The sequence below is a fragment of the Lytechinus variegatus genome, chromosome 17 (genome assembly GCF_018143015.1).
Source record: "Lytechinus variegatus isolate NC3 chromosome 17, Lvar_3.0, whole genome shotgun sequence".
Lineage (NCBI taxonomy): Eukaryota > Metazoa > Echinodermata > Echinoidea > Temnopleuroida > Toxopneustidae > Lytechinus > Lytechinus variegatus.
Window position 1 is genome coordinate 28,372,446 of NC_054756.1, and position 27,571 is coordinate 28,400,016.

General features: G+C 36.0%; 1 protein-coding gene across 6 annotated transcripts in view; it reads right to left on the reverse strand.

Annotated features, from left to right (window-relative positions):
- Positions 1–27,571, reverse strand: part of LOC121430781 (probable 3',5'-cyclic phosphodiesterase pde-5) — a 112,668-nt gene that overhangs the window by 69,813 nt on the left and 15,284 nt on the right. For all 6 annotated transcript variants that reach the window (XR_005972066.1, XM_041628179.1, XM_041628177.1 and 3 more), the window contains exons 3-5: positions 26,848–26,937; positions 21,286–21,543; positions 17,188–17,231 (exon numbers count right to left, since the gene is read on the reverse strand). Coding sequence is in view for 5 of the 6 variants with exons in the window: in XM_041628179.1 (XP_041484113.1) it covers positions 17,188–17,231; positions 21,286–21,543; positions 26,848–26,937 (392 nt within the window). In the remaining variant the exon portion in view is untranslated. The remainder of the gene's footprint in view (positions 1–17,187; positions 17,232–21,285; positions 21,544–26,847; positions 26,938–27,571) is intronic.

Below are 27,571 nucleotides of genomic sequence, written 5' to 3' on the forward strand. Positions count from 1 at the left end.
CAATTTTCATCGATGGTACATTGCAATCCATTATGTAGTCTGGTGGGGATTTGTAAAGTGATACACTAATGTCCTATTCTTATTTTCCTTATAAGCTGGTCCCATCCTTCTTGTCATTTAATAATCTTCTGAAAGGTTTGGGATATCCTTGGATACCGGCTCTGATAGAATAAAAGAAAAGAAATTAACCTGTTTCTTAGATGGATACTGCAGATTGAATGTTACATGCAAAGTTGAATATTAACAGGTACTAAAATTATGGCAGTGAGTTTATCAAATGAAAGTTTTCAATTAGAAGTTGACAAAAAAGTTTTCAGGCTATTTTTTGTAAAGATGATCAGCAAAATACATGTTTACTGTGACCTTTTTGTAATTTTTATGACATTATGTAAATAAAGGGATTTCCAAATTTCTACTGGTAAATGAAGATGTACAGCAATTGAAAATATTTATTCTGTTTTGTTATGTAGGCCTATGCTGAAATGTCAGACTCTTAATTATCATATAATGTACTGCATCTATACTACGTTGAAGATAATGAAGAACATTGTCTTGAGTTCTGAACTCTATGGCCCGTATTCTGAAGTTGGTTTTAACTTAAACTCAGGTTTAAAGTTGTGGTTTAAGTATGGACAGCCAATTGTTACATAATCACTAACAGTAGAGATATCATACTTTCAGCTCATTCGGCTCTCAAATCATTCATAATTGTGTAAGAAGTATGAATAGATATGATTGTCTTCACCATCGATGAATCAGGAAAGAGCACAGTTAACATAAGAAACATACAACTTAATAAAAATTTTGATACTTTTGGCTTCCCATACTTAAACCACAACTTTAAACCTGAGTTTTAAGTTAAACCCGACTTCAGAATACGGGCCTATGTAATTAATAAGTCCCCGGTTCTTTAGAATTTAACAAGATATGATCGTACATAATTCTCTTTCTTCTCCATACATGTACAGGCCACCATCTATAAATTTATACTGTTTTGCAAGTGTATATACAATGTCTCGATAAAAAAGGGTTTTAAAATAAACTTCAAGCAGCAAAAAAGTCTTCCGTGACGATTTAACAGAGCCGGACCATGAGTAGATCTCTTTTGAAGCTTGGCAGAGAGGTACATTAAATGGTGACCTGTGGTAGAACATCCCCATGAGAAAGACAAAGTATTTAACCAATACACTTCACGATATCCATACCACAAAACATGTGTCAAATGCTATAGAGAATTGTTTAAGCATCATAAGCTCAGTTCAGACGTAGGATCCTCATCGGGGTAAAATTCTATTATACATGGATTAAAATTCCAAAGATAATTCGGAAGTGCCGTGATGAAGCAGTTCTTACTCTTGAATTATAATCAGAGGGTCGTGTGTTTGAATCCCACCATGGCCTAGCATCTTTTGGCAAGGTGTCAATCCACAATTTGCCACTCTCAACCTAGGTGTAAAAGGGGTACACGGTAGGATGCAAAAGCCTATCTAGTATGCCTAGCAATCGAGTCTTGGAACTCTTGTCGTAATGCTCCCCACGGAGTGGAAAAGGTGCATACATTGTGTGCGGGCATGCAAGGATCCGATGACCGGGGTAATAATCTAATTGTAAAATGCTTAGAGACGTTGTTCTGGTGTGGTAAGCACGATATAAGTGCGGATTATTATCTTATGACAACCCAGGCTGTTTTGGTCGCAGCAAGGGTCGGAGGAAGCCTAATCGCAGGAAAGGTTGGAGGAAATTCAAGAGTATCTCTGTCCAGACAGGCACTACTCAGTGTTTCCTCCAACTGGGCTTCCTACAATCGTTCCTTTGATCTGGACAGCCTCATCTGGGGCATGATAAGATGAATATTTTTGGAATTTTAATCATTTTACTCCAACTCGGAATCCATGTCTGAACGAGGCTAAAACATTGAATTGAAATAAAGAGGATGTTATTGGATAAACTTTGTGCCCTCATTCTTCATGGAAACTAGGGTCATCTTTGCATCTGTAAACATTCCAATTTATAATCTGATTTGAGACATATACGACATCTTTGTCGAAAATGAGTGTTCAGAATTCAAGTTTACATTGCAAGAATAAAGATACAGGTACAAAATAGGCTTATCTGTAATTCTGATTATCGTTTTCAAGATTCAAGAAGTTTATATCATTTCCATGACAAATACAAATCAAATACAGATACAAATCAAAGTACGAGTACAAGATAAATTTTACCTTAGCATAATTATATAACAAAAGCTTGTATAAAATAGTATTAAGCGTGTATGGAAATGAGGGGATCCACTAAAAAGCATTGCTTGTAGAGCGTGGATTCCCTATAGCGAGTTGAAGAAAAAATTAATATTAAGCAATTACGAAAAGGCAAAGAAATAACAGTCAATTAACTAAAATGTGGAAATTCATTCAATTGTACAAATGTACAACTATACAATATTATAAAATGGGAAAGTAAAATCGTTGTTTGCTCTGGTGAAAAATCAATTCAAATTGTAGATCTTCAGAAGCTTTATTGATGCACATGCTAGCAAAGTCAAAAATAAAATGTCACATTTCATTTCATGTCATTTTATTTTGAAATTTTAGGAACACTTATTTGCATATATATTTTGTATCAATAACCATCTGTCTATCTATTACATATAAATTCATATCACAATAAAAACAGAGGATTGATCTTACCAAATGGACTTACAACTTATTGGAGAACATCTTACATCTGATATCAGACTTATTTTCATTTATCTTCTTTATTCATTTACTTATTTATCGATTCATTTATTTACCTATTTGTTTATTCATTCATTTCTTTATTTGTTTGATTATTTGTTTTTTCCTTCTTTCGTTCTTTCTTTCTTTCTTCCTTCCTTCCTTCTTTCTTTCTTTCTTCTTTTCTTTCTTCTTCTTTTCCTTCCTTCATTCCTTCCTTCATTCATTCATTCGGTTGGTTGGTCTGTCAGTCAGTCAGTTCAGTACTTGAAGGCAAATCATTTTCTGCTGCTGAAAAAATGACTTTGAATAGAACACAATTCAGTGTCGGGTATCTCATTTAAAGCAAACACAAATCAGCAACCTTGCATATAGCAACACCTCAAGTCTGCAACTACTCAAATCTGGTCACATTTAAACCCATAATGCAACATTCAGAGCAGTCTAGTCTTGTAATAAAGGCCCAATTGAATGATAACACACCAATAAATTTACAAGTTTTCAATTCAGACTGCAAGATAATAATAACATTTGTAGGGCGCTTTATACTGGTGTTTCAAAGCGCACAGGTTGGCAGATTATAATAATATACAGTCAATCATTCAAAAAAAAAAATTATGAGAAAAGGTGAGCTTTCAGTGACGATTTGAAAATTTCTACGGAGGGAGCATTTTGGATATGAATTGGGAGTTTATTCCAGAGGGTGGGAGCAATTACAGAAAATGCACGATCCCCATATCGGGTCTTAGTGCGAGGGCCATGAATTAAATTATTGAATATGATGAACGTAAGGATCTGACAGAAGGGGAAGATAAGACATTTTCCTCTTTAAACACTTGAGTTTCTCTATACAAATCAAATAAGAGGCCGATTGTTTCTAATTCAAGACTAGCAGTTTAAATACCACACGATCAATAAGACCACATATTCTTGGTCAGTTCGCTCAATCTTTAAATCTCACAAAGACACTGTTTCCAATGAAAGACTAGTCAAGCTTGTTTCCTTTTTCCTTCTCTCTCTCTCTCTAATGAATTTTACCATTTCAACTATAAATTCATGGCACAGAAAATCATATCGTTATCACTAAATGGGGGTAACAAATGAAGAACACGCTTTCATATTATACAGATACATGTATTTCTCAAAAATTCCTTTTTATTTTCTCTTCCTTTATTTGAAATAGAAAAAAGGAATTTTCTGCAAACATCTGCACCCCAAAATTGAATTGATCTATTTATGAAGGACAATTTACTGCCTCATTTCCATATAATTGGAGAATCAAAGCGCAGAGGAATAGTGTGATATATGAATCTTTATTTTAAGATTTAGGTCCTTTTCACCTATCCATCAATCAACCAGTCATTATGAGATTATGATCTTCATCTATCTATCTATCTATCTCCATCCATCCTTCTTTCTTTCTTTCATTCTGTCTGTTTGTCTGTCTATCTATCTATCTATAGTATCTATCTATCTATCTATCTATCTATTATCTACCATCAAAGTCAAGAAACTCATCCAATGAGCCACAACACCTCTATAATGTAGCACGACACAATTTTTTACATGACAGATTACAGGTCATTTGTTGAATAATACCTATTTTGAGGGGTGGTGGATTAGTCTAGATTACTAATTTACAATCATTTTGTTTCGTATAAGATGGAAATAAAATGAAATCGAAATGGAAAATTTCTCTAGGCTTTTATCTGTTCATCTATAGGATTAAACTGGCTAGAAAATGCTGTCGGACTGTAAATAAGATGCAACTTTCATTCTGTTCCTCTACCTATCAATCTAATGATTTCTTTTTATTTCTATAGGTAAGATTGCAAGAAGAAGCAATAATGCCGTTTTCACACTGAAGGCAAACTCGAGTAAATCTGGTGTAACTCCGGATCAAATGATACACTTGCACCAAAATTACACCCCCTTTTAAACTGGCAAGCTCTGCAGCGGTGTATATCCGCAGTCGTTTCCATGGCTTTCAAGCGAGTTCGTGCCATATGTAGGGCGATCCTGCGGTATTGAATAAAGATAAAAGCAAGATAGGCGACACTGCACTTCCACTGCACTTCCGCTGCAGACTAATTCTGCTTGTTTCTCAAGTGGGTTGAGTACTCAGCTTTGAATCCGGATCAAAATAATCCTAGAATTATCATACTGCCCTCCAAAGTGGAGTAACTCCTTCTGGACTCCGGAGTAACTCCACTTTGGCTGTCAGTATGAAAGTGGCTTTAGTGGTTTCTACAGTTTGAGTATTCCAATCAGAACAAATATATCTGATCAGGGGGGTGTTTCACAAAGATTTAAGTATGACTTAGAGTTGCACTTAAATGCCTAAGTGCGCGCAGTATAAAAGGCATGACAGCATTGGTCAGATCATGCCAAGAGGACGCGCACTACTGCGTATTGATCATAAGATTGCGCGTTGCATATCTTGTACGTGTCGACGTTTAAGTGCGACCTAAGTCATACTTAAATCTTTGTGAAACACCCCCCAGATCTGAGCAGATAAATCCACTTTGGAAATTGTATAATCACGTGCAGCAGTGGAGTGGGTATGAAGGTGCTGATATCATGATAAAAAAGGAAAAGTGATGATATGTTTCTAAAAAGATCGGTTTCAATCAGAAATAAACAAATTTGAGGGATAAATTGATGGCTTCATTTGGGAACAGAGTCAAAGGACTCAATCGCTGATGAGAAATAAATTGACTTGTGGATTTCGAAAAAAAAGAGCCAAAGGGAAAACAAAAATTATCAGATAAGTCTTGAATGATGAAAGCTTTTAGGTCATACATTTTGCAGAAGTTCAAGGTCATGTAAATACATCAAATTTCACTTACAGCAAATAGAAGGACTATATCAATATTGAAAGTAGGACTATTTATCTGTAAAGCACTAAGAGACATTGTTCCGATGTATTAAAGCGATATATATATATAAAGCCAATTATTCTTTTAACAAGTGGAATGCCTCTGGCCGTCTCACCTGCATCACGCGGTTCAATATAGCAGCAATGCTGTCTTTGAATACTACTCTAACTCGCACAAGATGTTTAGTGATACATGGTTACTCTTATGTCCACTTTTTATGAACTAGACCAATAAACCTACAGAGATATGATGGTTATTCAACAAAAAAACCCAACATGGCCAAAGTTCATTGACCTTACATGACCTTTGACCTTGATCATGTGACCTGAAACTCGCACAGGAGGTTCAGTGATACTTGATTACTCTTATGTACAAGTTTCATGAATGAGATCCATAAACTTTCAAAGTTATGATGGTAATTCAACAGATACACCCAATTCGGCCAAAGTTCATTGACCTTTGACCTTGGTCATGTGACCTGAAACGCGCACAGGATGTTCAGTGATACTTAATTACTCTAATATCCAAGTTTAATGAACTAGACCAATAAACTTTCAAAGTTATGATGGTAATTCAACAGATACCCCCGATTCGGCCAAAGTTCATTGACCCTTAATGACCTTTGACCTTAATCATGAGACCTGAAACTTCCACAAAATGTTCAGTGATGCTTGATTACTATTATGTCCAAGTTTCATGAATCAGATCCATAAACTTTCAAAGTTATGATGGGAATTCAACAGATATCCCCAATTCGGCCAAAGTTCATTGACCCTAAATGACCTTTGACCTTGGTCATGTGATGTGAAACTCATGCAGGATGTTCAGTGATACTTGATTAACCTTACAATGTATGTCCAAGTTTCATGAACTAGGTCCATATATTTTCTAAGTTATGATGACATTTCAAAAACTTAACCTCAGGTTAAGATTTCGATGTTGATTCCTCCAACATGGTCTAAGTTCATTGACCCTAAATGACCTTTGACCTTGGTCATGTGACATGAAACTCTAATAGGATGTTTAGTAATACTTGATTAACCTTATGGCCAAGTTTTATTAACTAGGTCCATATACTTTCTAAGTTATGACGTCATTTCAAAAACTTAACCTCAGGTTAAGATTTGATGTTGACGCCGCCGCCGCCGCCGTCGGAAAAGCGGCGCCTATAGTCTCACTTTGCTTCGCAGGTGAGACAAAAATCAAGTCAAATGAGCAGATATTTTGTAGCCCCATTTTATTGCATGATAATATCGTAAGAAAAAGCAGTTATGATAAAAACTGTTGGGAAGGGCTTGAGGAAAATCCACCAAAACTTATGATTAGAATTTGAAGTTTTTTGATGCATGATGTCATATGAGAGCAGCTTCCCCATATGTTGTGTAATAAAAGAATCAACATGATCAATGAAATGTTATTTTCTCAAAAATATTGAAAGTGGTTTTATTGCACCTTGAGTATATCAGCAAATTATTTCACCCCTGCTCCTGATAAACATTAAACAAATTTAAATCATGCATCTAAATATTATGGGGCGGATCATATAATGACGTCACAAATCAAATATTTCAAATTCTAATATCTTTTTTTAATCTTTGATGGTTTTGCCTCAAACCTTCACCAATATTTTTAATTAATTTTCCCCGCACTTCACAACAAACTTTTCTTCAGGGTGCACTTCCCCTTCAAAAGTTCACAGTCAATTATGGTTTCCGATGTAGTGATAGTAAAAATAACGATTTTTATCTTTATCTTACTGATTGTTCTGTTTTGAAAATCATTCTTAAATGATTGAACACTATTTACACACTCTGCTCGTTTGTAGGTAATTGATTGAATGACTGTTAAATTTACTACAGAATCAAGTTGTCCTCTAATGCACAAGGGGTTAACCTGTAACATATCTGTACTATAGAAATAGAATTTCACAAATCTTTATTCCATGTATGACAAATTGATCCATATTGTGAGGTAAATGCGTAGCTGGCAGGAATTATTTCCTTGAAACGCTGAGCTCATTACAGCAGCACTGCTACAGCCAGGGTAATTATGCTGCATTTACATTAGAGCGCTTAGAGATTTCTGATGAAGAAGTGTTAATTGCTGTACGGTATAAGCAGGAACAATTATCTATTTTTAGTATTTCTCTGAGTGATCCTTCTTCTTTCAGAGTAAGTGCTGCTTCAAGGTGATGAAGATACACGCACTGGTTGTGTATGTATGTGTGGAACTTTTCACTTATTATTATTTCATATAAAAGCCTCTTTTTGCTTGTAGTGCATATATTATAATAATAATCCGCTTTTACATAACCCTTAATACATCGGAACGACGAGTCTAAGCGCTTTACAGATATATAGTATTACCCCGGTCATCGGATTCAATATAATATATGTGTAAGTAAAACAAAATTCTTGTTTTTGGTGTTTAATTGAAATGATGAAATCTTAACGGGGGGGGGGGGGGGGTAGGGAGTCTGCCCCTTGACGAGCCACCACCCATGCAAATGACGTATCCCTGCCCCCCCCCCAGATGAGCTTGAAAGACCTTTTTTGTCCCCCCTGACGAGCTTGAAGACCTCTATTGTCCCCCCTGACGAGCTTGAAGACCCTTTTTTTTTGCTTGTCAAATTTTTTGACGGACGGTTTTGCCCCCCCCCTGTGGAAAATCCTAGGTACGCCACTGATTCTTACTTAGAAAAAGACCCAATATCTGTATGGATTGTCATCCTTACATGGCTTATTGCTCATCGATTACACATTTTCTTCCTGAATTATTTGACACATACTTTTTTCCATGATATTGGACATTGTGTAATCATTACCACAACTGGCATTATCTTGATGGATTAAACAACAGATGGATTTGGATAAATGCTTAATCTGAAAGGGTGCATGTAAGTTGGCATTTCGACTGTGACGCTAGCATTAAGTGCGTAAGAGTGACATAGGAGGAATGCATAAATTGCCGTTCATGAACGGTCAGCCCAGGTGGTTGAGGGGGGAAATAATCGCTGTATCAATCGTCCCTTTCCACCTGCCGCAAACATGGTTGCTATGGCAACGGACACTGATTACCATCCTGTATATATCCGATTCTGCCCCCTCTTAGCTGGCTGGAGTGTGATAAGAAGTGCATGCCAGGGGTAGAATTTCCAGGAATAATTAAAGGTAAAAGAAAGTAGTTGCAGCAAACAATCACCAGAAAGTCTTTAAAATCAAGGATAATTGTCACCATATTGTTAAATATCAAGATTCGGTAGAGTGAAATAAATTCATCTTTGTGAAATCATGAAATCTTAGTTGAAACCTGATAATTCTGATGATCACTCACACAAAAAGCAATACGTGGGACAGCGTATAAATGTTGCTTGGAAAATACCTGACATTTTATGGAATTCCATGCTTATTTCAATAATTTCTCAGCAATTACAGTTTTTATTTAGCCATTTGTCACATATTTTTTTTATTTATACATACATGTACAAACACTTGGGTGGTCATTTTATTGGATTCTGTTCAAACTCATTTTAAGATCATTACCACAACTAGTATTTATCTAGAACTACTGCTGAGGGCAAAAAGAAACAGCAAAAGTATTAAAAAAAACATAATTCCGAATTTCAAAAGCACTGTACTGTTTCGGCACCAGAAGGCATTTATTTCTTGTTTTCTCTGATTGGGGTATTATATATAACAAGGCAGATTTGAAACTTATGAGACTTTTTCCTTTGGACATTTTTTATGGATATACCATCTACCAAAATAAATGATATGGTATCCTTTCTTTAACAAATAATTACTCACCTTTGAGTTTAGCCGTATTATAAGCAACATCAATTCATTCGAAGGCTTCACAACGATGTTTCATTCAGTATCATACTTATTGATGATTTTCAAGAGGCCATAAAACATCAGCAATTTTCTTTTCAATTTTTAGAGAGACACAGTGTACCTAAAGCTACAGGCCAAGGCGTAAATGCCTCACTCTAGAAGAAGAAATGTTCAATAAACATTTAAAAGGTTGAAGTGATACCCTTTTCTAAATGTTGCATTTACCACTTAAAATGGTTTGACCCTAAACTCAAAATGTTTGATTCAGTAAGTGGAGTGCCTCTGGCAGTCTCACCTGCATTACGCGATTCAACATAGAAGCAGTGCTGACTTTGAAAACTACTATAAAATAATTATTCACAAAAACACATACACTTATTGTAACTTCAACCCTCAATTCAATACAATATCCTATCCTAAGCCTATCCCTAAATCGAACATAAAACCCTGATGCAACCCGAGCCCTACATTTTAGACAAAATAAAGCCCAGAGCATTTTGCCGCAGGAGAAAATTTCACGTCACTATGCTATCAGGAATATCATGCTCATTTTGCTCTCTTCTTTTTGCACCAGTGAATGTGTATAGCAACGCTGAACAATTGCAATAATTGGTTTTCTCCTTCTCTGCTATCCATACCTGATAGACTCGACTGCTCGATATTACAATGGCAATTATCATCACTATACTTTCCAGCGCTTGATGATTTAGAGAAGGTATTAAAAAGAATGGCCATTAGTTTCCCTCCAAATGCATTCATAAGCCAAGAGAGAGGGTGACTAAATTATTTAAATGATAGAATTAGAAAGTGAACAAATGAGAATTCTGACAAACAAGACCAGGGGAGTGTTTCATCAACATTTTTGTCTGACAAGTTGTCAGACCTGACAACTTTTCTTGATGTTGATTGGCTGAGAAGCACTGTTACTATGGCAACTGTCGGATAAAATGGGACTTGTCAGATAAAACATCTGACAAGTCCTTTCATGAGCAGACCTGCCAACCTCTGGGAATGAAAACATTATATTGTCTGATAAAAAAGACTGTATTTCCCCAAAAAACTGTATTTCATAATAAAATGTGTTATGCTATGCAGATAGCAGACCTGCCAACATTTGAAAATAAAATAGGTGTCCCAATCACGGTGCTCAAGCTGCATGCAAGCCAAAATGTGCACTGCCCTTGCAGATTAAAAAAAAAATTGAAACATGTATATATCTCACCCTAGTTTTAACAAAAGGATGAAAAAAACAAGTTACCTAAAATTACATTCATCCAATAACCATATTTGTGTAAACTTTGTGAAACAGAGACTTATAGAGATAATTTTATAAAAAAATAACATTAAATTTTATTTATACAAAATTGCATAAAAAAGGAATGTCATATTTTGGTTACAAAAACATACTAAATACGTAAAAAACGTACAGGTTGGCAGCTCTGCAGGAGGGTGTTTCACAAAGATTTAAATATAACTTGTGAGTCACAATTAAATTTTGTTGATAGATCAATTTTAGCTGTAGTATTAATCAGAATAATCTCCTTTTTGCAATTTTAAAATCTTGCAAGATATATGTAACTTGCCACCCTAAAACCAACAAGAAGTCGACCAAAATGAATAATGAGATTTGTATTGAGCTTGACAATTCATTTCCTAAGCTTTAAAATGATACATAATATGCTGAAATTGACCAACAATAACCATTACGAGTACTTGCTTGAATGCAGAGAAAAATCAGCAAGAGCTTAAAAATTAAGGAATAAACAAGGTTAGAAGTTTGGGGTTAACACAAGCATGAGATGTGTTTACTGTGTTATCTCAGCGAAATTTCCAAGCAGTCTGAAAAAGAGGTGTCCAAGAAACTCTTGGACATTTTCTTTTATTCAACTTCACAACTTCAAATTTTCACAGTATGAAAATGATAAGCTATTTTTTAATTTTTGGATTTTGGAGACTAAATTACTATTTTGGCTATTGACAGAGAACCTTAAGTGGTGACTTATGGTTTTGGGGTAGTAGGCCACATATGATTAATAGGGACTGACAATTGACTTGCAATGAATTACAAGTTTCTTGCAACACCCCATTAGTCAGTCTTGAATCTTAGCGAAACACCCCCTCCCATCCACCTGGAGGTGATCCATGCACACCACTCCTTCAAATTTCTCGGGGGGGGGGGGAGGGACTCACTGACTCATATACTTTGCCTGTAACTCTACCTTTTTATATGACCTCATACATACGCTAACATGAATCATGTTTTCAAACACAAACCATGGTAACTGGAGAATCAGGGATTAATTGACCCTTTCTCCGACGAAGCAAGGAGAATGAGCCTTCTTTGTGACTATAGGAAGCTTTGAAAGACCCTATCAGTACATGCGTACCACGTAGGGCACGAGATCATCATCATCCATGAATGTACATGTTAACATTGAGGCCACGCAGGTTAATTTGTGTACAGCAAATTGATGAGCAATGCGATGAGAACCAAATACAGAGAAATGAAAAATTAATGAAGTTCAAAGAGAAGAGGAGTTTCATGTCCGTGAATGATATTTTTCATGTGGTGTAACGTCATGCCTCTTTCATTAAATCTGGTGCATGCCAAAATAGTAAAATATGACATCAGCAGTTCACAGCAGAGAGTGCTTTTTAATGAAGATCCAGTTCTAGTATCAAAATCTAAATTAGATATGAAATGGGTAGAAGCATTCCTATACTGCTTATCATACATAGATATACTTATTAAGAATAAATTTCAGGCTAGCTTGAAATTATATTAATCTCATTTCCACATAATTTCCTGGGGGGTGTTTCACAAAGATTTAAGTATGACTTAGAGTCGCACTTAAATACCGAGTTGAGTACGGTATGAAATGCTTGACCGCATTGGTCAGATCGTCTCAAGAGGACGCGCACTACTGCGTATCTATCAATAAGATCGCGCGTTGCATATCATGTACGCGTCGGCATTTAAGTGCGACTTAAGTCATGCTTAAAGGTAAATTCTAGTTTTGGTAACGATGTCAAAATGAGTTCGTACAGAATCCAATGAAATGACCACCAAAGTGTCTGTTTGTATAAATAAAAAGCATGTGCCAAAGGATTCTGGAAGAAATTGTGTAATTGCTGAGAAATCAGCAAATAAGCACATGATTCGGGTAGAGCGTCGTGCCCGACGCCCTAAGCAATAATTATACATTGTCCCACGTGCGCTTATCTGTGTTGGGGATTTTCGGTGTGAACATTTTTCAGCGTAGATTTCAAGATTTCACAAAGTTCAGACAATTAAGCCTTGTTTACAGGCTTTTTCATGAAATCGGTGTTTACTACAACTACTGGAATTTCTCTTTAAATCTTTGTGAAACACCCCCCTGGTGTAGATGACACAGGAAACGTCTACACTATAAACCATCACTTTTCATTTGGTGGGCCACGAAGCAGCTCTCTCAGGAGGGCAGCTAGAAGCTCAAGAGAAAAAAAAACCGGGGAAAACTACTATTCCAGGTGGGTGTTTCATAAAGCTGTTCGTAAGTTAAGAGCGACTTTAAGAACGACTGGTGATCCCTTCATGCGGTAAGTGGTATATTGTATTGGTGATGGTTTAGCGCATAAGAAAGGTTCACCAGTCGTTCTTAAAGTCGCTCTTATCTTACGAACAGCTTTATGAAACGGCCCCCAGGTACATTTCACAGACCTGTCCGAACATGTTACGGTTGTTAAATTCTGTGAATATTTATTTTCTATTCTTACCAGTACCAAGGTATATCTTCAAATGCCCTGTCACATCGCTAGCATGCAAGCCTTGTGGGTGAGCTGCAAGATAGCCCACAACTCATCTGCGACAAAAGTTGGAGCATGATCAGGTGTGCAAACCAGACTTAAGTGAGCTCCTGTGGGCAACTGCATGTGAGAAACGTGCAATGCGGGCAGACTGTGGTTTTAGTAAAAATAGTTACTCACAAGTCAAATGCAGGGCTTGAATGGAATAATTTGACTGGGTCTTAATAAATCACTTTGAAAAGGAGCCAACTGTCTTGGTCAATGCAAAGGCTTACATCAGGCTGACAGGAAGCCAAGGCGCTGCTCGATTTCGTAATGAATTTTGACTGTTCTAAAATTTCGGGCCAGGCATTGGCAACTGATCCCTTTACATGTGATTCTCTCATCTGCAACTTGTACAGACCTACATGACCCAAGCCTGGTACTTCTAAGATTACATGTCAGAAAAAAATACTTTGCTAGCAATTAACGCAGGGCAAGGCACTTAGCAGTTATTTACTGAAAGGGGTATATAATCTCTTTTATGTAGTGCTTTATACATATGAACTACGACTGTAAGTGCTTGACAGACACTATATCAAGGGACTGGGGAACAGTTTTGAAAGTAGGTAAGAGGGCTGAGCGTAGAAAAAGTTACGATCAGATGGTCATACAGTAGTTGAACATGGTTTTGGAAAAAAAATGGTGGTTGAGCCCCCCCCCCCAACCGTTATGCTGCCCCTGTCTGTCCTTCTTCCTACCAATAACATAAAGCAGTTGACAGAGAGGCCCGGGCAAACCTCTCTCTGGGTCATAGCCATTTCTATGACTTGATTTAGGCCTATACCTTTCTTAAATATGTGCATTATAATATATAATAACTACCTGTCTGCTGTTATGATGTTAGATAATGGCAAATAACATGAAAATAATTTCATTTATATGATGCAAGTTAGTCGGAGGGCACTCTGGTATGATCTTGACATTTATCAAAAATGTCTTTACAGACCTCTGCACAGCCACATTTTCCATGTTTTCTGAAAGCAAAAATTATTCACCTTAAATTGAAGGAAATCATATCAGAATGGGACTCCAACTTGATTATGAATTATGCCATTACAACAGGGTGTCCCTTGATACCCATCTATGGAAAAGATGGTATTAGAGAAGAGAAAGATGGGGAGTAGATGGGAGGGGAGACAGACAGATGGGGTAAAAAAGATAAAATAATAACATTAATGAAATGGGAGGAAATAGAATGGAAGATGGGGGGGGGGAGAGGGACAGATGAGGGGGGGGGCAGTGGGATCGGGAGAGAAAGATTTGTGGATGGAGAAACATGGAGCAAAAAGTGGGAGGGAGCGTTAGGGTATGGGCTGATTACAGGAATAAGGAAATTTGCAATAGGATAAAAAGGAAGAATAAAAAGGAAGAGTGAGTAAGAGAGAGAGATGGAGTGAAGAGACATTGAAAGAGGTGATGGAAATAGTAAAAGAGAAAGAGGGAACAGAGACAGAGGGAGGGGGGGGGAGAGGAAATGGGGAGGAGAACAAGAGATAGATAGAGAAAGAAAGAGAGAATGACAGACATATTGCAACTCACACAATGGATGAAGAGAGCGTGTCATGAAAAAAGGCTCCAAGTAAGTTAATGCATCAGATATGCTTGTAAATCAGAAATAGTGAAACAAATCAAAGAAATCAAGAGAGAGAGAGGGAGAGAGAGAGGAGTCACAAGCGTGAGATTTTACTAAACCAGAGAGCACAAAAAAGAAAAAAAAAAAAAGCATCACCGAAAATGCCTTTTAAGCTCAGGCAGGTTTGTCTCATGCATTCCCTTGGGTAGACCAAGTGACGTTGAGATGCTATCCTTTGATTCATTGGTTACCATAGAAACATTTTTTTATACCCTTCATCACTCTGCTTGCTCGTTGACCTTACTATCCTGAAAGGAGTCGGTGCTTTATGGAAAAGATTATATTAGGGGGTCCTTTTACAATGAAGGAAACAAAACCTGAACATTTTTTTTTGAGAAGCTATTCACACTATTGGATGTTTTTAATCACATTTCCCGCAAATCTTGCTATATGATTGGTCAAAAGTATATGTGATTAAAAGCCATTTCCTTATACTGGCAGTGATAATACTTTGTTTCATCAATACAAGAGTGATTATGTTTCGTGATTCCGTCCGCACAAAGAGTCATCAGGCATAAAAATTATTTAAAGTAGGCATGAAATATGAATGAATTGTTCATTTCTGTTGTTTATTTTTCACAGTCACAACTGCAGTAAGATTCATTTGTGAAGTCACAATGAAAAAGAATCTTAAGTTTCACAATTATAAATCCTATGGACTTTTCTACGCTCTGTTTTCCCTTAGAACTCTAATGCTGGGATCACCCTTCTGCATTCTTAGCAGCGTATAACTGCACAGGATGAAAGCAGTATTTATGTAGCAAATGTTTGATCAGATTTTTAACTACTGAGCAAGGACGCAAGGCATCTGCGTTATAACCTCAAATTACCTGCTTTCATATACAGTGCAGTAGAATGGCGAGGGATGACACAGTACACACTTTATGACACAGTAGATTATATGGCGCAGTAGAATATACTTTATAGCACAGTAGAATATATAGTTTCTGTGCTCTAATAATCTTTATTATTATTTTGTTCAGTTTGTAGTGCTCCACATTTCCATTCAGGCATTATGCACAGCTGCATGAAAGCTAAATATGCAAAGCTGTGTACCAGGCTTAATGAAATGAACATTAAATTTTTAATCTCAGATCGGTCTGAAAGCCTGATTTTTGGCTCTCAACACCAGCACCAATAATTGCACCATGACTGACCACCTAATGCCAAAGTTTAAGTCTAAAATCATATACCGTTTATGCTTTCAGTGTAAATGACTCCAATTGCCAGCATTCGTCACGCCCTGCCAGCTTCCCGAGATTTCGCACATTACGCTCACTTTTCACACTTGCATAATTTGGGGGTCAGTTTGGCAACTGACAACCAGCTAAAATGGACTCACGGAATTGCCCAAGCAGTAAGTGCAATAAATCAGATTCTTTTGAGTCGCACGTGCCGCCTGCTACCCATGTGTCTAACAAATTTCTTTCGATCCTTTAGATGTCTTGACATCTATGAATTGCAAACGAGAGCCATAAGTGACCTTCCATAACACCCAATATTTGCCTCAACTATATTATTAGATATTTCTCCTTGAAATGTAAGAGAAGATCAGCATCTCGTGAGTAGCGTTACACGCCTAATAACCATGACCATTAGATACAACAGATATTGCTACATCTGATGCTGATGAGGACACAAATACCTAATACGAACATGAACAATTTCTGTATAAAATGATAAATGGTATAAAAGCGTTTGTACAGTTTGTAAATGTATTTGTAACCCTAGCATTAAAGATGTTCTTAAACGTTTATGTGGCTCTAAATTGTCTTTTATGTGGTTCTCAAATTGATGGCTTTTCCCTATGATATTTTTTCTCTCTTGTACATCTTTGTTGAAAAATATTTACCATCATTATCGCCATTACCATCGTTTCCATCGTCATCACTATTGCTTATTTTCACCATAATCCTCTTCATCATCATAATTGTCATCATCATCATCATCGTCATCATCCTCATCATCCTCATCATCATCACTATCATCATCGTCATCGTCACCATCATCATCATTGTCATCATCATCATTTTCATTATTTTCATCATTGTCATCACTATCATCATCATCCTCCTCCTCCTCCTCCTCAACCTCATCACCATCATCTTCATCATCATTGTCATAATTTTTGTCACTATCATCATTATCAATCCATTGACAAGCTGGTTTTGCAATCAATTGCAAACTTAAAACTCTATTCCCATTGCTTGATGACACTGGGTGTGCTTGCAGTGATACAACAGGACATTTGATTGGCCTTTGCAACTTTGCGATTAATAAATAGGAAGCTTTTTTCTTACCTTCCACTGTCTTGCATTGGCATGTGAAGCTCGTATCGTTTCCCCTGGAGAAGAAAAAAAAATAAGGAAATAAGAAGATGGCATAATGCAATAATCTTACAGGCGAAAGGAAACAAAGATATATATATTCTGGTGTTAAATGATGGAAAATGTTTGGTAGATAGAGTAAAGATCTATAGATATTGTCGAATAGATAATCATGTATATGTATGTAGAAAAAGAAATAAAAAGTAAGTATGATTAATAAAAGATATTGCTTTGTCTCTATTCATTGTCAGAGAAAAAAATAATGATGCACTTTTTTTATAATACAGATTGCATACCATTTGATTAATTTCCCCATAGGTGATAAGTAATACATAATACAATATGATTTACTTGATCTCTGTAAACAGTTACCCAGAAAGAGTAATGATAATTATTATTATTATTATTACTTATTATTTGTACTGCGCTTTTCCCATTAGGCCCAAAGCGCTTACAATGAATAAGATGTAATATTTTAAAAACTACAAAGTATTAAAGAGATGAGTTTTTAATGACTTATTGAAGATTGCTAATGATGGAGACTGTCTAATTATTAGTGGCAGGTTGTTCCAGGATTTTGAAGCCGACACCGTAAAAGTTCTGCCACCAGCTAATGTACGAGTTAATGAATATGTGAGGCGAAGGTGATCACTGGCCGATCTAAGAGCTCTACAATAATAATTGCACATTTATATTGCGCAATTTTTATACATACATACTCAATTAAAATATTCAAAATAGTGAACAAGATAAATACACAAAAGTATGATTATATTGAAAAGGGGAGCCTACTGTCTCTACAAATTATGTAACAAAAGTGACATATAAACATTGGTTACACTTCGTAATTCCGAAGGTTCTTTATTCCGAAATACGTAAATTGCCTATGTACCTCGATGTTTGTTAATCCAAAAACGTAAAAGGGTTTGTTAATCCGAACATTTGTGGCGTTATTCCGTAGGTTCGTTAGTCTGAAAACGAAATAAGGTTTGTTGTTCCGAAGGTTCGTTAGTCCGAAAACGAAATAAGGTTCATTGTTCCGAAGGTTCGTTAATCCGAAAACGTAATAAGGTTTGTTGTTCCGAAGGTTCGTTAATCCGAAAAACGAAATAAGGTTTGTTGTTCCGAAGGTTCGTTAGTCCGACAACGAAATAAGGTTCGTTATACCATGGTCACATTTGTTCTACGGCGGCCGTACGACGAGTCGAAACCAGCCGTTATATCAATTTTGATTCAAACCACCTATATGTAGTTGGACAAAAAAAAATAAAAACGGCTGTTTTCAACTCGCCGTACGGCCGCCGTAGAACAAATGTGACCATGGCATTAATCATTACGTTTTCAGACTAATGAACCTTATTTTGTTTTCGGATTAACGAATCTTCGGAATTACGAACCTCATTTCCTTTTTGGATTGACGAACCTTCGGAATTACGAACCTTACTTCGTTTTCAGATTAACGAACCTTCGGAATTACGAACCTTCGGAATACGATCCTTCGGAATAACCGAACCTTCGGATTAACGGAGCTTTGGAATTACGAATGTATGCGCATAATACATTATCTACATGCGTATACATTATCTACATGATGCAAATCACACAGTTATTATATAACAATGATATCAACATTTTAGCCATAGGCATACTTGTACATGTAGTTGCATCAATAGTAATATCAGAAAATAAAAAAATCTCCTAGATGAATATCAATTTACTGCCATCATATTATCACACTTCAGTAAAGCAAATTGCCACATTCTTTTGTGTATTCAGCTTTTACCAAAATAATTGATTTTAAAAATTAATTGGTGATGTTTTCAACTTTGATATTTGTATGGTTTGGGAAGCACTATGGCTAATAGCTCTTATCATTATTATGATTATAGCTATCGCATTACTACAAAGAAAGGAAAAAAAAACCTTGGCATACATGTATGAAATGTACAACAATTAAATGATCAACTAAATTGGTTGCATGCAATTATCTTTCAGGAGTGGATTGTGGTAATACTACTTTCCTATTCCATTCCAATTAATTTAAATAATACTGATACAGCGCTGATGTGGATGAATTCATGAGGTGAAATTAATCAAAGTGGAAATTACAAAACCATAAATCCACTCAGCCATATTAACTCTGAGAGTATGTACCTTGCTTCTCTTGGCTTTAAAGTATGAACAAATTTATTCAATACCACCAGCAGTGCACGATCTACCAAACCATGTCATGTTTTATAGAGAGAGAGATTTCCCGCTAGGATTTTTTCTTCTCTTGGCAGCTGCCAAAACCTTGCGCCATCCCACATCAAGGTATCATCCAAAAATTCAATAGCCGATCGATATGCCATTGCCATGGCAACCAGAACTGTTTACATAGCTTCAACACACGGTACGCGGCCAACTCCAAACACCTGGTGCTATATGGCGAATGGGATGTACAAATATAGAATGGTGGAAACGCGATGCTTTTGAGGATCGCTTACTCGAAACTGTTTGCCACAGGAAAACAGTGTGGGTAGGGGAATCGTTCCCTTCAGCTTCTTGTTAACATTGTTTGGTCAAACGAAGATGAAAAACAGTTGATCTTCCAATAAAAGGCAGTTTTCTTGTATTGAAAACAGATTGTTTCCCCACTCATGATTCACATGTTCCCTCATGAATCTTGGTTGTAATGAATACATTGAAGATACTTGTATTGTCATGATTGTATGTGTAGAATGAGATACATGAAAAAAATTACTAATCAGGGACATAAAATGGAAATACAAACTATGATTTTGTTTCCTTTTTATATGATGAAGATTTATCAACAATGTACTGTACATGTTTTGGGACAGGGCTTCCAGTTCCAGAAGAGGAACAAAAAGAAATCACTAGATAATATTTCCTAGTGAAAGGTAGCCAAATTTATCATTATCATTACTATCATCATTTTTTTTATTTCTCATTTTTTTTAATACTAATTATTGCTCATTATAACTCTATCATTACTCTATCATACTATCATTACTCATCATCATCATTACTACAGATTATTATCTTTTATTATCACTCATACATTGATACATGTTGAGTAACTGTTTGTTCAGAAATCACTTTTGCAATCATTACAAAACCAGGGTTCCCATAAGTCTTTTAAGTATGGACCCCTGAAATTTATCATTAATATGTCTATGCACTACAAACAATCTTGGAGTAAACATGAATAAAAACAAAAATATACAATCCTAAAACATGATTCAATAATTCAGATTGACTTGCAAGGGGGCCTGTTGGTGTCAAACATTGGCATCAGCAATAAAGATTGGTGTGTCCCCCCCAAAAAAAAAAGAGAGTAATCCTCCGGGCTGACACCCATGGGGTCAAATATTGTTCCATTCACAATCACAGCTGACCCAGAATACAGTCATGATGACTTGATGTTGGGTCATACCTACCTTACAAAGTCATTTGTTTGTGTGTGCGTTTTTTTTTACCCAACCAGAGTATGGCAATTGCAACAGACTCTTTTCAGAGTCATTGTGGTCCAGAATTTTTAGGAGTGAAGATATGACTATTCTTCCCTATGATTTTGAAATTTGTCTTGTTGAGCCAGGTCTGTTGTCTTGGTATTGCAGTTGAGGGCATTTATATTAATAAGAGGTCTTGAGAGGAATAGTGGATTATCATCATTAGGCCATAAAAAGAAACAAGAATTGTTACGTTGCCTTAATTGGACTGAACATGAAATGTACAAAAAAAAGTTTTTGTGAGAAAATGTCAGATTTTTTTTTGTATTTGATGGTTAAAAAAGCAATTTGGGCATGTTTGACTGCATGAATAAATCTTCCCAAGAACAATTTTCTTTGCGCAACACATCAGCAAAGGTTATTTTCAAGAGAAAAAACAACTGACCCAATCTTCTGAATCTGGACTAATGAGGGCCATATAACAATTATTTAGGGGGCTTTATTTTTCATCACATGTATACAGACTTCTATCAAGAAGCACACTTCAAATCACAAAACTTTATTGTAAACAAGACAACACCCACCAGCACATGAACTGCTCCCACGCCAATCCCCTTACCTGTAAACGTTCCTTCGAGCTTTGAATTATGTGGCCCAGGGATACCGATGGTTGAAGTTGAGCTCTGCAACAGGGGCCGCTTCAGGGCCTGTGTCTGGTGTCCGGGGCTACGTCCGGCACTCCTCGGTGCGGGTTTCCTGCGAATGCTGTTCAGCCATTTTTCCACCTGTTCAGCGCTGGTGTGGTTGAGGATGTAGTCCTCCAGGAATTGCGGGTTTTCGTCCAGGTAGTGCCGGATGTGCTCTTGCACAATATTTTCTGAGGGAAAAGATTGTAAAACAATGTTGAGATTAATCGCTAGTAATGTTGAGAATGTTGAGGCATGCAACCAGTTTGAAGTTGTAGTTTCATTCTTAGTTGTTAATCTCTGCAGGCATAGTCTTTTCTGTTTGAGCAAAGTCTTCAGCGTTTGCAACATTAAGGACCTGGGCATGGCCTGCGTACCTGTATCTGTATCTGTGTTTTTTATGCGTATTAGATGTGTGTCGGATATGATTGTTTACATCAATGACCGACATCTAACGTTAGAGATGCACATAATCAAGAGATGCACAGTGACACGACAATTGCTCCTGAGACATTGGCTCCGGTCTTGAGATCTCAGACGGAATAGAGTTGGAACTGTAATACGGTTTTTAGTTCATAATTATGTAAAAATAATAATTAGGGTTTATTTAATTATGGAGACTGCATTCTATGTTTGGCTCAATGTGCAGATTTTCCATCAGAGCAATTGTCGCCAGAGCAAATGTCATGGAACTGATCAAACTGCCCTTCCATTATAAATTTGGTATTAGTAAATTTTCAGTTCAGTTCGTTTCTTTTAAATTCCACATTAGAAATAGCACAAATTTACATATATCCACACACACAATAGGAAGGCAATGCTTACAAGTGTAGACAAACATGGCCCTATATATCAATAATAGTCTTAAATGGGAATGAAACCTTTGGAACAAATAGGCTTGTGTCGAAACAGAAAAGAATAAGAACAAAGAAAGTTTGAGAAAATCTGACAAATAATGAGAAACCTATGAGCATTTGAATATTGCAATCACTATATGCAATGGAGATCCTCACATTGGCAATGTGACAAGGATGTGTGATGTCACATACATGTGAACAACTTTCCCTTTGATGGACTATAAAATGTCACCAAAATGTCTCTTTTTGCTTTTTCTTAAGGTGATACAAACTTTTTATCCATGATGTATTAATAAAAAAAATCTGCATTACATGCCCTCCTATAGAAAGAACACATCATCTACTGATAGATGTGACAAAAGTGAAATTATACTAAAGTAATGGGGAGAGTTGTTCACAAGTGACATCACACATCCTTGTCGCATTGCCAATGTGAGGATCTCCATAGCATTAGTGATTGCAATATTTAAATGCTCATAAACTTTCTCATTAATTGTCTGAATTTTCTCAAACTTTCATTGATCTGTTTCTTTAATTTTTATGTTTTCACACCAGCTATCTTGTTCCATAGATTTCATTCTCCTTTAACATTATAAGGGAATATCAGGGTAATAGCCAAAATAAGCTGGATGGCTTGTCAAGTCAAGTTACCCTTTATTTCTTGTCAATATTGAAATCAAACCAAACCAAACACAAACTTACATCAAAATCAATTTTTTAAAAGAGGAACAGTCCAGATACCAATCTAAAATATTTAAGATGTCAGCAAATATTTCTTTAGTTTCATTTCTAACATACATTAAGTGTTTTTACAGGACCAAAATTCTACTGAAGACTCTTCCAAATTTAAAGCATCTATGTCATTTTTTTTTTTTTTACAATAGACTGTTGATCGGCTTAGGGCAAATAGTGCTAAGATTCAGGATTGATTTTCTCAAAATCCTCAACTTTTATTTTATTAAAAGATATTATAAAAATAGCCTTGAAGATGTTTAATCAAGATTGTTATATTTTTGGTTTACCCCCATTGTATATATATCACAATTGAAAGATTATCATTGTTTATTGCTTACCAAAAACATTTATCTATTTTCTTTGTATGGTCATATTGCTTACATAGTATTTCCATTTGTATTGATTTGTATGGTTAATATTTCATATTTGTGTAATGTGTTGAGTCGAGATGAAATTAAGGAAACTTCTTAAAAACTTATTCATCCTATTCCAATAAACCAGTTTGGATAAACCTCAACAATGATGACTTATGAAAAATTGAAACATCCTTTTAATCCGTCAGCCGCAAAAGTGCAATGTGCTCAAAATAATGAAACGTTGAATAATACATAGCTTGTTTCATTCAAACAGAGCATATTAATGTATGTGGTTGAGTGCATATTAACATATTGATATCAACGTATAATATTTCAGCAGAATTTAGCTTCACAATTGTGTATTTGTAGATTTTTTTGTGAAGTAAATCATTACATTGGTGGTTTCCCAGAAAAAAAAATACTGGCTTGGATTTGCATATATAATCTTTTCTTTGTTTATATCTGTTCCAATTCTAATGTTAGTTATATCTCTGACTGTATCCAAAACTTACAGACAAAGTGTACACTGTATACGCATGCACACATTGGTGACATGGTCTGATACTAAAATAGACTTAAAGGTAAATGCTAGTTTTGGTAGCGATATCAAAATGAGTTCATACAGAATCCAACGAAATGACCACCAAAGTGTCTGTTTGTATAAATAAAATGCATGTGCCAAAGGATTCTGGAAGAAATTGTGTAACTGCTGAGAAATCAGCACATTCCGGTAGCACATTCGGGTAGAGCGTCGGGCCCGACGCTCTAAGCAATAATTATACATTGTCCCACGTGTGCTTATCTGTGTTGGGGATCTTCGGCGTGAACATTTTTCAGCGTAGATTTCAAGATTTCACAAAGTCCAGTTAATGTAAATGTACCAGATCTAGATCCTCGATGATATACTGACAATTAAGCCTTGTTTTACAGAATTCCTCATGAAATCAGTGTTTACTGCAACTACTGGAATTTCTCTATAATTTTCACATTATTTTTTAAAAGGTCTTATGATTCATGTCCATGTGGAAGAGCCGTGGTGTAGTGGTTCTGACTCTCGCTTTGTAAACAGATGGTCGTGTGTTCGAATCCCACCACAGTCTAGCGTCCTTTGGCAAGGAGTTAATCCACACTTTGCCACTCTCGACCCAGGTGCTAAATGGGTACCCGGTAGGATGCGAAAGATATTGTATGTTTGATTTTGCCAGCGCCATAATGTGGCTGCGATGAATGCAAGGAATGCTCCCCAGGGAGTGGAAATTGTGCACGTTTCGTGTTTGATTGAAATGAATCCAATGACCGGGGTAATAATATGCTGTAACGCGCTTTGGGCCACTCTGGGAAAAGCCCTTTATAAAAATTGGCTATTATTATTTTATTATTATTATGGGGCAGGTAGACATGAGCTATGGTGATAAAATCTGCTTTTACAATGAAATCTAGTTCAAACTTTTTTTCTAGAATGTTCATGCCCTGTGTAGTAGCTAGGCATGGGAAAAAAGATATCAATAACATCTGTTACATAAAAATTTGATCTATAGGAACATATTTCCACTATTTTTTTATTGGTAATCATGCACAGACAAATTGCATTGATTTTGCTGTGAGTTGTTTTATTAAGATAATTCTTCCACTTCTTGAATGGTACATGAACTAGCTTGATACAGTGACACAGCTGCTCCTGTGACAAATGCTCTGGGCTTTATTTCATGTAAGATACAGGGTTAGGGTTGCAATAGGGTTTTATGTTAGCTCTAAGGTTGGGTTTATGATAGGGCTTAGTGTTAAGGAGAAATGCCAGTAGCTGCAGTAAACACTGATTTCATGAGAAAGTCTGTAAAACCAGGCTTAACTGTCAGAATATCATTGAGAATCTAGATCTGGTAGAGTTACATACATTGAACTTTGTGAAATCTTGAAATCTACGCTGAAAAATGTTCACACTGAAGATCACCAACACAGATAGGCACACGTGGGACAGTGTATTAATATTGCTGGAATAAAGACCCGACGGAAGTGACCGAATCCGCGATTATTTTGCTTATTTCTCAGCACTTACACAATTTCTTCCAGAATCCTTTGGCACATATTTTTCATTCATACAAACAGACACTTGGGTGGTCATTATATTAGATTCTGTCAAAAGTCATTTTGAGATCGTTACCAATACTGGAATTCATCTTTAATTCCAGGGTTGAAGTTTGTCATTCCATTAGTGTGTGGAATTTACAGCGGAGCAATCGTCGCTGGAGAAAATGTCATTGAACCGATTGGTACAGCACCCGATGAAGTCTTGTGCATTTAAAATCATGAAGTGTTATTTGAAATATTTTGTTAGAAAGGTTTATTTGAATATAAAAGTGGTGGAAAATTTACACATAAAGCAGTCTATTGCCCCGTATATTTTCCCCTGGCTAGAGCATTAGTGGAACATAAATGTATTGTAAAAGATGCTGATGAAACAGGTTACCATATCAAGGCGAAAGAAAATAGTTCTTGCAGTGCAGTGCTGCAAATGAAATATGCAATATACATCAATTAGCAGCAAAACGTGAACAAAAGCACTGCTAATTTTCTTGCCAAACACCTATTCAAATAATGTTTATGCATTTTAACAAAATCCAGCAGACCAAATCTAAATGCAAACTGCAAATAGGATCACAGCTCAATTTTAGACACCATACAGATGATCTTTTTTTAACAAAATACCCCCAAATTAATGATATATATATATATATATATCCATTGAATCTTGCAATACTCTTGTACCAGTATAACAACTGAGGATTGCCCTCCGTTCTTAACAATATATTTTGAGTAAATAAAAAAAAAACATTACCCAACAACACAAATTAATTTGTATTGCCTGCCAAGGACTCATACGCCACTCACGCAGAACACTTTTATGTTCACTGAGACTTTAAGCTTAAAGGCAAAAGACAGTAGTTTGCAGCAAAAAAAATGAGAAAGTCTTTTAAATCAAGGTTAATTGTCAAAATATTCGCATAAATCTAGATCTGGTACATTGATGTAAACTTATCTTTGTTACATGTACATCATAATATCTTAGCCCCAAATTGATAATTCTGATGATCACTAACACAGAAAAGCATATATGTGAGACAGAGTATCCATAATGCTTCAAAAAATACCTGGCATTTGATTGAACTCCATGCTTATTTTGCTCATTTCTCAGTAATTATGAATACATATCCCAACCCACTCTCTTTTTCTTTTCCCTCATGGTACGGTACATGGTCAATTTATCGGCTCATTAGACACTCAAATAATATTTAGAACTATCTGGAAATAGTGAGCTTAATAAATAGTTTTCTTTATCAGTAAAGCACAGCAAAAGAGCCCAGTAAAAATGGAAATATGTAATGGAAACAAAGTTACTATATTTTTTGCTTCCAACAATTTAAGCACAAGATTAAACCAAGGTCTATATCAAACCCAACTTCAGAGTACGGGCCAATAGCTTTTGTCAGTCTGGAGTCACATTCACCCCTGTGACGGTATCCTTAAAGTGACAAATAAGGTTACAAACCTGGTATATGGCCTATCTGGTCTGATGTCGCCTGTGATTGGCTGATTCTATTATTATTTTTGGCATATCCATTTCCGTATGTTGACAAACCTGTATGGGAAGAAACAAAACAAGGAACTCTTAGTTAGGGTCAATAAACACTTGTGCTTTCGCATATATATGTATTCTATAATCTATTCTATGAAAACCAAATTCTCATCGTTGAAGCAAGCAATGATATCACTAGAAGTCTATAAAGCAAAAGTTCACTGTCACATTATCATCATAGATCTGAATCTAGATCTAGTTGTGGTTTATGTACCTAAACCACACTCTGAAATAATAAAATCTATTATAATTTGAAAAGTGGGTACACTGTATTCCGATAGCATACATGTAGATAACTGTTCTCCAAAATAAAAACAATCTCTTGCACAAAAGAGAATTGGCCTGTTTGTCATATACTTTCTCTTATTGTAGATATCAATCATAATATATAAAAAACAAAACAAATACAATTGAAAATAAAGGGTGGCAGCGGTGGGATGATAATCATAGTAATAAAGAAAGTTCACATCTACAGTAGATGACACACAGTAATAATAATGATAATTATTAGATACATTGATAGAGCGCTTCATACGTTGGTTTCTAAGCGTTTCACCTTGTAATAATTATTACCCCGGTCAAAGGATCCTTCATTGTTCTTCACATAGAGAGCATCATCATCATCACTCCCTTGGGA